The 15,752-nt window shown below is 34.2% G+C and overlaps 1 protein-coding gene across 1 annotated transcript; it reads right to left on the reverse strand.

Moving 5' to 3' along the window:
• Nucleotides 1-1,032: 1,032 nt before the first annotated feature.
• Nucleotides 1,033-13,168, reverse strand: LOC139511598 (putative nuclease HARBI1). Its single transcript, XM_071298467.1, has 3 exons — nt 12,437-13,168; nt 11,338-11,624; nt 1,033-1,913 (listed from the first exon to the last, which is right to left on the reverse strand). The coding sequence occupies exons 1-3, from the start codon at nt 12,972-12,974 to the stop codon at nt 1,710-1,712; spliced, it is 1,029 nt and encodes a 342-aa protein (XP_071154568.1). The 5' UTR covers nt 12,975-13,168; the 3' UTR covers nt 1,033-1,709.
• Nucleotides 13,169-15,752: the final 2,584 nt, after the last annotated feature.

Raw genomic sequence — 15,752 nt, forward strand, 5'->3', positions numbered from 1 at the left:
AACTGCTGATGATGTTTATGGGCTTAATCCAAAATAATAAAAATCGATTAACATATTATTGTCTTATAATGAATGGCTCGGTGTTAGTTTGAAGACTGTCATTATACTCGGGAAAATAAAAAGGTAAAATTCAATTATCAACACTAAGAAAAGTTGACTTTATGGGTCCCCATCGATTAGTTTGTATCATACAGATACAGATCCAGGGGACTAGGGGCCCGGTCAATGCCCTCCCCTTTGTGGTCAGTCAGTACCCGCTTACAAAAAGTTCTGGATCTACCACTGGTATAGGCAATGATGTGAGACCGTGTATCGATCTTAAATTACACAAAATCAACATCTTTATGAAAATCTTCTAATATAAATATTTAAAATTTATGGTCTTCCAGCTGCTGGCCAAAGCATAGGTCCAACAGGTCATACACTTTATCTGGAAATCTCAATTTCATTCAATACTTCTGTAAATTCCACAAGAGTTGTAAGGTATACAGACACATATAAAGATATATGTTAAAATAATCATATGGATCTACATGTATCATTTTTATTTCAGGTACTGTATTTGAAGGGTTAAATGGAAAAGCAGACAAAAGAGATGAAGAAATTAGACCTTCAGATAGAGTTGCTAGAATTAATGAAACAAGACAAAGAGAATACTCCACTAACATTTTCTCAACTTTTAATGAATTAAAATATTTATTTTTCTCATCAATTAACAATTCTTTGCCAGACAGTTTTCACTTGACCTCGACCTCATTTAATGGCTCAGTGAACAAGGTTAAGTTTTGGTGGTCAAGTCCATATCTCAGATACTATCAGCAATAGGTCTAGTATATTGGGTGCATGGAAGGACTGTAAGGTGTTCATGTACAACTGGCAGGTGTCATTTGACTTTGTCCTCATTTTCATGGTTCATTGGTCGATGTTTAGTCTTCTTGGTTAATGTTAAGTTTATGTGACAGTTGTAATATAGCTTTATTATGTAAATCAATCGTATCTGATTTATGCCCTTTATGGGCCCTGTAATTTTGGAAATAAAAATATTCTATTCTATTCTATATTAAGGACTATCCACATAACATCAATGATTAATAAAGAAGGCTAGATATTTTAGCGTGTGTACTCTTGTTTTAATTCTGGCTATGCATTTATTTGGTATGTTTATATTCGTTCATATCGTTTGCTTTACATCCAGTGGCAAATATTTCATGCATGTTCATGATGAGAACAAATTAACAAAGAGTACAATATGTATAATCAGACCCCTCACACGATTTTGTTATATGCATGGCGTTACACTTATCCATACAACGCAATCAGATTATACATCCCCTTTCCAACCAGATGTGCCGGCATTTTTACACACCCAACAGTCTATGGAAGACCCACTTTACGACAAGGGTTTCACTGATTGGACGAACAAATTCCAAAGGATGACCTTAAATGTATACCTTAATCAAGCCTTGGGGTAAAATGTCATTCAGTGTACAATTAACAATGAGATGATGTTTAAAATAGCGTGACGACTGACACTTCGTAGTGCCAATAACTCATATTACCGCAAGTGTATTTATGAACTCATTATTTGCTAAGCCTTCAATTCACTGACATGTCGAATGCATGTGTTTTGAGAAAAAATAACTTGTATTATTTATCACAATTTTATATTGGATGAAAAAATAAAGACTCTTGTGTATTAAACATGTATTTCAGTTGAAGAAAACTCTTGCGATATGCTCTGTAATGTGTCTACCATCCTGTTCTCCTTCAAAATTCGGAACTTGCACTGGCTGGTCTTGCTGAACATGTACACCACAAACATCTTCCAAAGGTTCATTCCTTGTTAAAGCTATGTTATGTAGAACAGCACAAGCACCAAACACTCGACAGACTTTTTCTGGTTTCATTCTGACCTGAAATTTAATTTCATAATTATGGGCAGGAAAATATCTTTCAAATTAAAAAAAAACTGTTTCAGAAGTGTATTCCCATCTACAATATTGTCTCCTGGAAAATTACCCATGCAGATATCCACTTTAACAAAAAATACCATGTTAATGATTATTTGCACGGCATTCTAAAAAAACCAATACCGATAGCTACTTAAATAACAGGTTCACTATAATCCCTATTAACTGCGGCTCTTTCTGTAACAATTGTCTCTAGTTTTTCAGAGCTTCCATTTAATTTTTATGGGGATAGTGTCGCTTGTATGAAATTTAAAAAGTCAGGACAAGAGTTTGAGTAAAAAAGAGGCAGGATGACAATTTATGTATGAAAGTGTGAAAAATAAAAAGGCATTTTTCATACTAGCCCCCCCTCAAACAATAAATGGTAGCTCCCTAATTAGTATCCTTTTAATAATTAGTTTCTTTTGTTTGTGTCCCTTTTTACTCAATATATTTTTTTCTTCATGGCTGAAGTTTTTTTGGCATTTTTTGTATGAAACTGCTGAGGTTAATTAACCATTTAAGCTATGCATCTATGACCAGACCGGATTGCATGTCAATAAGTGAGGGAACTAGCTGACATTCTGCGACCCAGTTCCTATCATATTATTTTGTAGGGGAACTAACTCTGAATAGTGATGGTAGAGCATAGGTATCTCATTGTCTGGTTTTCTTCATATAACGCACAAGAAGTCAATAAAACACTAAGTTCAATGATAGTATATTAATTATTCTCGTATAGATAAAACATTCTTATTTTACAACACAAGAAATACATGTATAAGAATATGCAACATTGCTGCCGATATCCAGACAGGCCGGGATCGACTGACACCTATCATAACAAGAAATTCGCTATTGATTTCATAGCGGCTTAATAAGTTTAAATACTAAGTTCTGAATGTCCTAGCAAGTAACAAACAAAAGAATGTATGATTTATGAGTTATCGACAAAATGTATAATACACAAATAAAGTTGCAGATGTCGCTTGACCGTTGTCCGAACTTTTAAGATGCTCTTTATAACTTTACTAGACATATATATAATTTGGTAACTGCTGCAGTCTCATTGTCCAGACAAGATCAATAGTTTATAAAAGTGCTTATTTGACATTGGTTGAAGTATCCTACGCTTGAAATGTATAGAACATTTAAACAATAATTTTATGTAAAATAGTTTACAAAGTAGAACCCGCATACATTAACTAATAAACCATATGAAATAAAATAAACTACATTTTTCTATTACAATACAAAACTATTCAAAAATATTGCTAAGGAAAAATACCTCATTTTTCCTTGGTGATATACTCTCCCTTCTTCCACAAAAGATTTTTTTTCTTATAGAAAGAAGAAATAACAATAAAAAAAAAAATCTTTTCATACATGTGCATAATATATATACTACATGGTAACACACATTATTTAAATTAACATTAAACAGGCTATTATTTAAACTTGGAATCACCATCAACTATGGAACTCCCACAACTTCCCGTGCTAGAAATTTCTAACAAATTCCATGCCTATTCCGCACTTCAATGTTCTGTGCTGCGCACAACACTTTCTTTTACAAAAAAAATAGTACATGTTCAATAGAATGTACTGTGCCGCGCACAACACCATCTATACAAAATACATTATATGGAAAGTGCTATGAACCGCTCAAAACATTATTATGCCAAACAAACACGGAACCCATCAAAAACCTCCAGCACAGAAAATTCCGCAAATTCCACAATCAAAAATAATTCCAAGCCCAAACAATAGCCTGTTATTATTTCATTAAAGCAAATTATTCTACAATAATTGAAATATCCTCATTGAAAGTAAACACATCCTGAATTATGTACATGAATATCATTATTAACGTCATTGAACAAAAAATGTATTGTCATTCGAACACAGTCTTTTGGTTTTGCTTCTATTGATATTAATCTTTTGGTTTTGCTTCAATTGATATGAATCCTTTGACATAAATCTCATTATTAACGAAATGAATAGTTATTTTAACACAGTCTAATGATTTGAATCTTTTGATATGAATCTTTTGATACAAATCTTTTGATAATAGTCTATTGGTCTGAAATATTCTGGAACACATCTGTTCTGTTGCACGAACACGACAAATCTTCTGGACACAAAACAAACCTTCCTCTCAGAAGAGAGTGGTACCCGAAGGATGTTTTATCGGCATAAACCAGTTGCCTGGTTTGAAGTCTCAATCCACATGAAACTTCTAAATCCCATTTCTGCATGGCGATTCATACCTTATATATGGTTTTCCTGACCTTCGAAGTTTCAATCCGCATGAAACTGAAGAAATTTACATATGACAGATGTAAACTGTGAATTCCATATCCACATGGAGATTCACCTGATCCACTGATGTTTTACATCAACGAATGTAAAACTTTGAAATCAATATCCACATGGAAGTTTCAAAAAAAGACACACAATGAAATGTTACATATTCCGAAATGTAACATGAAATCCATAACCTAATGGATTTTTCCTTTATATAATATTTGACAAGCATGAGGAACCGACACTAGAATGAGGCTGAATATATCTCTTTTTCCCACGAGCAAAGCACAGAACTTGATTGCTTAACTGCAATTTACTTTGAAAATGTCTTGTATTCTGGTTCTTTTCTGTACTAGAATCCTCTGAAATAGTCTAATTTGATAATCATAAATGTTATTGAAACTTCTTCCATACTACTGAGTATAATGAGACACAGCTTACCAAAATCACCTTGTGACAATTTATTTTGGCCTTAATACATGAAATATTAATATCCTATAAACTTGAAAAACTATTTATTCTTAGCCCTATGAAAAGCGATGAGCAGAGTTTATATTTAATAGAGAAACGTTTAGTATCTACATGTACATAGCATTAATATTATTCTTTAGTTGATCTTTGAATTTATTAAAAACTATAAAGTACAAACCCTTGGGATTAACTAACACATTACTTAAGAAATATAGGGTAAAAATAAATTTTCGGACTTTTATAACTGACTGATTAGATATAAATATTAATATTTCAAAAACCAAAAATAACAATGATGTATCATAATCTTAAGAAATCAATGAAAATGAATTCCCCGAATTTGATAATAATTCAGCATGGAGTCGTCACTTCCATACTAAACTGCCTGTAAGAAGTAAGGTTTGGTTGACGAGACCAACCCTTACTCTACAGTTTAAAAATGTTTCTAAATATTTGTCATCACATTAAACAATCATTGTTATTTTTAATTTATGTCTTATTACTTTATTTTAGTGTTGAATGATAAGAACAACAAAAATTACATTACTATTGGAAAAAAAATTGTATTCCATGGTCTTTGTCTAGGACAAGAGCATGAACAATGCTGAAATAAGTATATAGATCCTTAAAAACTTATACGAGCATGTCTTTTTAAGAACAAAAGCTCGATTAAAGCAGAACCTATAACATACCCAGTTTTGGTAAGGAACTAGTACAGACTTGGATCATTGCCATTAACCCTTGCATAATGTTCAATAAGTTTTAATCTGAACCTGTTAATGCCATGACCAGATGAATATTGAGTGGGTATTGCTCTTCGTGTTGTAGGTGTAAAATGGTGCATAAATTTCATTGTTTCAATATCAAACTGGGATACTGGCACAAAATCATTTGGTTGTACTGGATTTTGAGAGTTTGCACACATATTTTCTTCTTGTTTTAGGACTTTTAAGAACTGCCTAAACACATCAGGTCTTAAATCCTCACTCATAAATAGAGTACTTCTTGGACCTTGACAGACATTACCATTTGAAAACTTTACTAAATATCTGGACTGTTTTTGATCTTTGTCTAATAGAACGCTTACAATTTGTTGATTAGGTACTTGACTGAATTGTTGACTATTTCCCTGGTTTTGAAATGAATTTGGTTTTGTTTTGGGAAATGCCTTATAAGTTTGAATGACTTGAACTGACGGACTTTTAGTTGACTCAAAAAACTTGTGTTTTCCTGGACGTTTCCGCTTTCGTCCTTTTGCATTGTATTGTCTATGGTAATCCTGTTTTAAATTTTCTGGAATACGTGAACCATCTTGCCAACTAGTTCCTGGCTTACCAGTCAATTTTACTTTGTATATAGGTTTACCCTGATAAAGACTATATTCAACAAGTTTTTCAATTTCATTGGACTGAAATGCGGTATGCTGAGGGTTTTGTAATCTGTTTTGATTTTGTGATGCCCCTTGGTTTGCCTTTTGTGAATTTTTGACCTGTGAATTATGTTTGTCTTGAATATTTGTATCATTTTGAACTGAACTTTGAGTCTGAACTTCATTTTGTGTCTGATTATTGTCTTCATTTTGCATGTTTTGTGAATCAATAAGGTCATCATTACGCTCAACATTTGTGGCTTCGTTATCATCTTGCTCTTCTACATCAAGTAGAATGTCTTCATATTCAGGCAGCAGATAATTTGGACGGTCTAGGGGATTATGGTAGTCTTTCAGTCTCTTAGCATGTACTAATGCCTTAACCTCTTTTTGTGTTTCAGTATTCTTAATCTTTAAGGTATTATTTGGCCCTTTGTACAGAATTCGGTAAGGACCTGTCCATCTTTGAACTAATTTGTGATTCTTGCCTTTTGGTGTTCTGCTACAATATAGCCATACTTTTGCCCCAGCAACGAAAGTTGGTTGAACTGCTTTTTTGTCGTGTTGAAAGGTATATTTGTCTTGTTTTTCTTTCTGGTTTTTAGCAGCAACTTCACGGTAGAGTTTTAATCTGTTTACCAATTCATTTACATGTTGTTTAGTTTCCCTTGGCATTGTTTGTTTTGGTATTAAAGACACATCAATAGGCAGCCTCATTGGTTGTCCAAACAGTATTTCAAATGGTGAGAATTGAGTTGACTGTGTTGCAGGTGTGGACCTGTAAGCCATCATGATTGGAGGTATAAAATCTGGCCAATCTGTCTGTTCTTTGTTACAATATGAACGAAGGGATTGAATGATATAAGAATTCATTCTTTCACAGGCTGCATTGGTTTGCGGATGATAGCTACTTGTATAGTGTCTAGTAACATCACATAACTCGCAAAGAGCTTGAACAAGCTTGGACATGAAATTGGAACCTCTGTCAGATATGATACAACGTGGACTTCCCCAGCGGCAAATTATCTCATTGAATAATACTTTAGCAACCACCTTTGCTCCCATTGATTTCAAGGGAAATGCCTCACACCATTTCGAGTAACTGTCAACCACTAGTAGCAAGTATCTGTGTTTGTCAGGTGTTGTTGATAGTTCTAAAAAATCCATATGCATTCTTTCAAACACATTTTCAATTGGCAAAGGAGTAAGGGGTACTGGTCTCTGATGTTTAGAGTTCTTTGATTTCTGGCACTGTTCACATGTTCTTACGTACTTGTCTATGTCGGAATACATATTTGGCCAATAGTATTTTAAACGTAAGGATGCATGGTTTCTCTCAACACCTGGATGAGCTGCCATTTTACTATCATGGTAACATAACATCACATCACGTCGTAGGACAGCTGGAACACAAAGTTGTTTTATGAAATTATGGCCTGGAGGAAGTTTTCTTGAATTTTCGGAAACCATATGGTACAAAATGCCTTCAATAATTTCATAATGGTACGCCTTTGCAACAAGAGAGCTTGCCTTTTGAACCTCATCTGGAACGAGTCCTTTTAGTTTATAATCAAAAATTGGTTTGAAGTCTGGACAGTTTCTTTGTAGCTGGTACAAGGTTTGACGTGTTGGTAACATCTCATCAGGATCTTTAGGTTGGTCCTCTTCAATAGCTAGAACTTCAGGAATCCGGATGCTGTTTTCCCAGCCAAACTCAAAGGTGACTGCTATATGTTCTTTCCTTTCAGCATGAAGTGAACCAATCTCTGGAAGGTCATCATCAGATTGGTATTCTTTGTCTTGGCTATCTATGGGATAATCTCTTCGTGACAATGCATCAGCATTTTGGTTCTGGGTGCCTGGTTTATGAACAATGTTGAAAGTGTACTGCTGTAAAAACAATGACCACCTCCCAAGTCGTCCAGTAGCGTCCTTTGAGTTATTTAGCCATCGCACGGTTATACTATCAGTGTAAACTGTAAACTGATTGTTTGCTATATACGGTTTGAAAGTTTTTATAGCTTCAATTAGAGCTAACCCTTCTTTGTGATTGATATGCCAACGTTTTTCCTGATCTCTTAAACCTCTACCTCCATATGCAATAACTTTTTCTAGTCCTTCATGATGTTTTTGACCTAATACATAACCAATTGCTGAATCTGACGCATCTATTGACAGGAAAAACTCTTTTTCAAAGTCAGGAAATGCAAGGATTGGTGCAGATGTCAGTTTTTGTTTTAATGTATTGAATGCATCATCTTGTTTTGTTGTCCAATCAAATTTTACATCTTTCTTTAATAGTGTTGTAAGAGAGGAACAAATTTTACTGTAGTTTTGAATAAATTTTCTGTAATAGTTGCACATACCAAGAAAGCTACGTAATTGTTTGACTGATTTTGGAATGGGATATTCAGAAACTGCAACTGTTTTAGATTTGTCAACCTGTATGCCATGTTCAGAGATAATGTGTCCTAAATATTTTACTTGTTTTGCCGCAAAATGACATTTTGAGGGTTGTAAAGTTAACTTTGCTTGTTTTAATTTTTGAAATACCAGATTCAAATGTTCAAGATGTTCATCAAAGTTTTTGGAAAACACTAATATGTCATCTATGTATATAAGTGCAACCTTCCAATTTAGTTCTTGTAAGACTTTAGTCATTAACATTTGAAATGTTGCAGGTGCATTTGTTAAACCAAAACACAATCTTTTAAATTGGTATTGACCTTGTGGTGTCATGAATGCTGTTTTGTGTTTTGACTGTTCATCAAGTGGCACCTGATGAAATCCACTAGCAAGATCAAGCGAACTGAAAATTTTAGCTCTTGAATAGCCAACTGTATCAACAACCTCTTCTATTTTAGGAATTGAGAAAGAAACTTTTTTAGTGACCTCATTCAATTTTCGAAAGTCTAAAACGAATCTGTATGTATTGTTTGGTTTTTTCACTAAGATTACACTGCTATGGTAAGGAGACATTGATTCTTCTATGATGTCATTTTCTTTGAGATTTTTGATTTGTGTCTCCATAACTTCTTGCATTTTTGGTGAATATTGAAACCGTTTAGACCTTACTGGTGCTTCATTTGTCGTTTCAATATTGTGATAATGCAAGTCTGTTTTGCCTAATTCAGACGCATCTTTTGCGAAAACATTCCTATTTGATCCTATTAACTTTAGAAGTTTTTGGTGTTGTTCTTTAGTAATGTTATCGGAATCAATTGTAACATTAAGATTTAATGCCTCTTTAATTGGGTCTTGAAATTGAACATCTGATTTTGATTTGTTATCTAAGGCACAGATTGGTTTTGTGGGTGATTTGCAAACTTTTGAAATTGGTGAATTTGCCTTTATAACAATGTCTTCATTTGTTGGATTTAGCACTCTGTAGTAAACTTTTGCATTTGTAACTACACTGAGACAATTTGAACCTAATATTTGTCTGTTGATCAAATTATCGTGTGGCTCTAACAGCACTGTTGTATTTGTTGGGAATTTATTGATAGAAAGTTGTATATCATTCTCTGTATATGCTTTTAAAGTCAGCGTTTTGTTTGTGTTTGCTATGAAATATCTCTCTAAATTCTTTCCAGACTCCAAGGCAGCAATAGTAAAATCATTATGAAATGAAACACAACCATTTGAAAAATCAATGTTTGCCTTATGAGTAGTCAAAAAATCTTGACCAAGGATTAAGTGAAATCCAACATCTCTTAAAATATAAAAAGAAAAGGGCATAACTAATCCATTGACATCTATGTCCAAATCAATTTTCCCTTGAACATTATGTACAGTATTGCATACTCCACGAATTTCATGTAAATCTGTAGTACTTATGACTGGTAATTCTTTCTTATAAAATGCTCTTCTAAGCAATTGCTCATTAATAACAGAAATTGTAGCACCAGAGTCTACAAGAGCATTAATATAAATATTACCTAATTTAACCCTTATTTTATTACTATTTACAATGGCTGTTTCTACATTAGCCATGAAGTTGTTCTTGAACTCAAAAGACTTTGCCATTTTAATAATATAATATTAGACTTCAGGAGGGATGAAAAATATAAGCCTTATCACTTATCAGACCTAATTATATGTTCAATAAATTAAAACTATTATTATATATAAAAGTGTCACAGGTGATTTAATAATAGGCTGTACTCACCCTCTGCAGTTACCAAGGAATAAGTAAATAGCTAAATTCCTATACGGTTTCCTGTCCTGGAGGTCTTCTATATTATGGCACTAGTCCTTAAAGTTCAGCAAGCATCTTCTTCACGAGAAACGAAGCCGGGTCCTCGAACCACTCTATGACCAGACCGGATTGCATGTCAATAAGTGAGGGAACTAGCTGACATTCTGCGACCCAGTTCCTATCATATTATTTTGTAGGGGAACTAACTCTGAATAGTGATGGTAGAGCATAGGTATCTCATTGTCTGGTTTTCTTCATATAACGCACAAGAAGTCAATAAAACACTAAGTTCAATGATAGTATATTAATTATTCTCGTATAGATAAAACATTCTTATTTTACAACACAAGAAATACATGTATAAGAATATGCAACATTGCTGCCGATATCCAGGCAGGCCGGGATCGACTGACACCTATCATAACAAGAAATTCGCTATTGATTTCATAGCGGCTTAATAAGTTTAAATACTAAGTTCTGAATGTCCTAGCAAGTAACAAACAAAAGAATGTATGATTTATGAGTTATCGACAAAATGTATAATACACAAATAAAGTTGCAGATGTCGCTTGACCGTTGTCCGAACTTTTAAGATGCTCTTTATAACTTTACTAGACATATATATAATTTGGTAACTGCTGCAGTCTCATTGTCCAGACAAGATCAATAGTTTATAAAAGTGCTTATTTGACATTGGTTGAAGTATCCTACGCTTGAAATGTATAGAACATTTAAACAATAATTTTATGTAAAATAGTTTACAAAGTAGAACCCGCATACATTAACTAATAAACCATATGAAATAAAATAAACTACATTTTTCTATTACAATACAAAACTATTCAAAAATATTGCTAAGGAAAAATACCTCATTTTTCCTTGGTGATACATCACTATATAGGATTATCTCATTGTTGAAGGCGGTACAGTTACCTATCGATGTTAACTTCCAAGAAATTTGGTCTCTAGTTTGGAGAATTCTCATTGGCAATCACACTACTTTTTTGTTATCATATTTTAAAGTATTCTATAATTATTTTTACCTCAGAGTGTAAAACATGAAATCTTCTCTTTAAGATTCCAAAAGCCCTTTCAATAATAGATCTTGTACTGGAGTGTGCTCTATTAAATCTTTGCTGGTGTCTTTCTCTGGGATTTAGATAGGGTGTCATGAGAAAAGGGCGACATGCATACCCGCTGTCTCCTAGTATCAAACCGTCTGCAAGTCCTCTGTTGTTTGTCTCCAGGTAGTGACATAGGTTTGATGTGTTGAAGATGTGGGAATCATGGGTTGACCCTGGCCAGTTAGCAGATATATTGGTAAATTTCCCTGAAAAAATATTAAACTAATTTAATTCTATGAAGAGTACTAAATAATGTTACAGTTAACTGCAGCTTGAACTGTTGAATAAAGGTCACTCAGTCTATTGCTGCTTGTGACAAATAAGAGGGGGTATAGGAACTTTATCGGGACTCCAGTTAATAATCATATTTTTTTTCAATTAAAAAGTGTAACTCAATTAGAACTAGTCTTATTTTCATTGAGGCTCATTGAGGCCCTAAAAAAATGCATACAGATGATTGAAACTATTAGTATACTCAATAATTTTATTATTTATGAATGTTCAAAATCGTTTTCAGTGAAAAAAATATGTGTTTCCTTCAGTATAAAAAAGGGGGGGGGTCCGGATCCAGAAATCCTGGGCTTAAAAACACAAAATCCCGAGATCCAGAAATTCGAAAAAAGAATTCCCGGATCCTGAAAGGGTCATTCCCGAAATCCCGAAAGGGTGTCATTCCTGAAATCTCGAGCTTAAAAACACCCGATCCCGTACAGAAAAATACAACAGTAATATTTATGCTTTCCTTCATCCACATTGTAAAGATTAGAAATAGCACATATAAATAAGTGGAACGTATAACCACACTGTTTGGAGTCACAGGTGCGCGGTCTTATTGGAAAAGATGGCACACAATGACCCGATCGTCGATCAATCACTTGTAATATTTGGGTCGTATAAGATCGAGGGCCGAAATGTTGGCTTACTGACGAGAAAGTTTAAGGGAGATAATAACAAAGGTAAACAAATAAACAGACGAAGAGGAGATCAGACACATAAGATTAACAAATTAAATAAGTACCTTCGTAATCACACACAGCCTGCACGTTCACACTATGGAACCCCTTTCTGTTGACAAAAGCTGCCTCGTCCTCTGATGGCCCTTGTATCTTGATGTGTGTGCAATCAATGCATCCCAAAACGTTTGGGAAGTTCATTTGTCTGTGGAAACCACACTTCATCCTGTTTTTAGAATTGATGTCTTTTGGCCACTGGATGAAGTTGTCTTTCACATCAAGTAAAGCATTGGTAACATCATTCACTGCTCTAGATACAGTTGCTTTGTCGTAGCCCATTGTATCTCCAATTACTTGTAAAAAAGACCCAGAGGCATAAAACCTCAAGGCTATGCATACTTGTTGCTCCACTGTTAGAGCAGTTTCCTTTGCTGTAGATCTTCTCAATTTATCTCCCACAATATTACATATGTAGGCTATAGAGTCTCTTCCAAACCTATATCTTATCCTCATTTCATTGTCAGTCAAATTGTTTAGATGTGAAACCATTCCTCTGAAGATTCTCTCTTTTCTTTGCCTAAGTACCATTAACAGAGCAGCCATTTTATCAATTAAAACGCTTCGTTAAGTATTTAACGAAGGTCTATAGCAGCGTTAGATTTTATAGAAGTTATCGACAGTTTAACGTTGCGTTAAATCTAACGTAGAGATGAACAACAGGATTAACCATACGTTAAATTTTAACGAAGCGTTAGCATATTTTAACGACAGCGTTAGACTTAACGACAAGTTGAACAACCGGCCCCTGGGGTTTATTTTTGAAGCTATTCAGATTCCAAAGCGTAACGAAAACTCTTAATAATAATGAATTAATCGTAGAGGCTTTCAAAAAGAGTGTTTAGAGAAGGTGATTACATGTGTTAAATCGTGACTTTGCATCAAAAATCAGTTGTCCGACTGGATTTTAGTTATTAGAATGATATAACTGGTAACCGGAAATCCGCTATTCTATTTTCCCTCTTTAATAACATTTGATCATTAAGCATTAAATGAATTTAATAAATTGAGATTATCGTCTGCTAAACTAGAGTTATCTTTTCTTTAATTTTGAAGGGCTTGAGCGTCCTTTATTTACCTACATACTTTCATAAGCGGGAACCCGCTTTTATTTGGTATAAAATTGCATGCATTTCATGATTTGTTCTTTGCGTGATTTGAACTGAAAGAACACAAAACCCACCCTATCCCACCCTTGAGAATATTTTCTGCTCTTTGTTGTATATTTTCAGATATTGTTAAAAGAAGCGTCATGAATTGGACAGAATTTGAACTGTATATATTGCTTTACTGAATGGCTGAATTTATTACAGTTTGCGTCATATAGCCCAGTTGCCATTCGGAGATTACATTTGATGGTTGCCCTACAGTGTTTTTATCTTGGACATTAATGAAACATTGTCGATGAATGCAAATTCATAGGCTGGTTGATATATAGTTGAACTGTCTTAATAAATCCATGACAAAAAATTGACAAAATTGACCCTTTTTTTTGGTTGTTTTATTATGATTATTCATTAGTTTGTCTTACAATTTAGCTACATGTGTGTAAGGAAGGTAATCTGGAGTCATTGGAAATATTAAAAGTGATTTCAATTAATTTGGGTTATCTTTTATCTGGTATATCGAATTCCTAAATTTACATATGTAGGTGCTTTCGAATATTTAATAATCAGGCAATCGAGTTTTCATTTTGGTACAGTTTTTACATTTACACGCCCGTGTTTTGGTTTATTATATCACGGGTTAAGGATAGGAATAAGATTCAATGCAAAATATTATTTGTCGCCAGCTGGCCGTTCAGGATGATAAATATATTCGCCCAGCCGAAAATTTGTTCGCATTGGACGAATATAAGTATAGTCCCTGACGCGGCCATGTTGAACCCATGAAGCATTTATCTGGGCCAATTCTAACATAAGCGAAATGATTGAAAATCGAACAATAGGACACGGGTGGCTATTAGGTGATAGTCGGTATCCATTGAGGCATTTACTGCTCAACCCTGTTCTTTATCCCGTGACTAGAAAACAATCAGGCTAAAACCAAGCGCACATGAAGACAGGAAGCAATATGTCGAGTAGCTTTAGTTTACTGAAATCTCGATCCCGATGCATTGACATAAGGGGTGGCAAACTATTGTATACACCTAAGAGTTTTTGTGACATTGTCACCGCAGAATGGGTCGTTAACACAGCAAAATATTACCACAAACTAAAGCGGACCTCAGTTGGTACCTTCACAAAAATATGAACTATTTCAGTGAAAATGGACGTCATACTTAACTCCAAAACATATAAATAACTAAGAATTAAAAATCATAAAGGCTTATAAAGGCCAGAGGCTCATGTTTTTGAACAGAATGAAAAATGCGGTGGGGTTGAACTTATTCAGCGATATCTTAACCCTCCCCCTTAAACTCTTGCCAATGTAGAAAAAAAACTTACAGCAATACGCACAGAAAAACTCAGTTTGAGAGTAGTCCAAGTCCGATGTTAGAATATGTAACAAAAGAAACTAAGCAAAATGACAATGATCCATAAATTACCTAAAAACTACTAGAAGTTACTGACATGCCAGCTCAAGACCGTAATTAAACTGATTGAAAAATTATGGTTTCATCAAATGAAAAGCAAGCAAAATTCCTCCCGTATGGGGTTAAGTATACCATCATTTGATAAATGAGAAGAAAATATCCCGTATCATGCCAACAACTGGTTTTAGAATAAATGTGTTTATTTCCGATGCAAATACCCTATGAGTAAATCATTATTATTACCAAGTAAAATTGAGAATGGAAATGGGGAATGTGCCAAAGAGACAACAACCCGACCATAGAAAAAAACAACAGCAGAAGGTCACCAACAGGTCTTCAATGTAGCGAGAAATTCCCGCACCCGGAGGCGTCCTTCAACTGGCCCCTAAACAAATATATACTAGTTCAGTGATAATGAACGCCATACTAATTTCCAAATTATACACAAGAAACTAAAATTAAAATAATACAAGACTAACAAAGGCCAGAGGCTCCTGACTTGGGACAGGCGCAAAAATGCGGCGGGGTTAAACATGTTTGTGAGATCTCAACCCTCCCTTTATACCTCTAGCCAATGTAGAAAATTAACGCATAACAATACGCACATTACAATTCAGTTCAAGAGAAGTCCGAGTCTGATGTCAGAAGATGTAACCAAAGAAAATAAACAAAATGACAATAATATATAAATAACAACAGACTACTAGCAGTTAACTGACATGCCAGCTCCAGACTTCAATTAAACTGACTGAAAGATTATGATTTCATCATATGAACATCAAGCACAA

This window comes from Mytilus edulis, chromosome 2, assembly GCF_963676685.1.
Source record: "Mytilus edulis chromosome 2, xbMytEdul2.2, whole genome shotgun sequence".
Classification (NCBI taxonomy): domain Eukaryota; kingdom Metazoa; phylum Mollusca; class Bivalvia; order Mytilida; family Mytilidae; genus Mytilus; species Mytilus edulis.

Excerpts from the sequence above, each read along its gene's own strand:
- LOC139511598 (XM_071298467.1), bottom strand. The coding sequence starts at position 12,974 with ATGGCTGCTCTGTTAATGGTACTTAGGCAAAGAAAAGAGAGAATCTTC. Across the intron at positions 11,625-12,436 it reads GGCTGTGTGTGATTACGAAG|GGAAATTTACCAATATATCT; the intron begins GTACTTATTTAA and ends ATATTTTTTCAG. Across the intron at positions 1,914-11,337 it reads TTCATGTTTTACACTCTGAG|GTCAGAATGAAACCAGAAAA; the intron begins GTAAAAATAATT and ends ATTAAATTTCAG.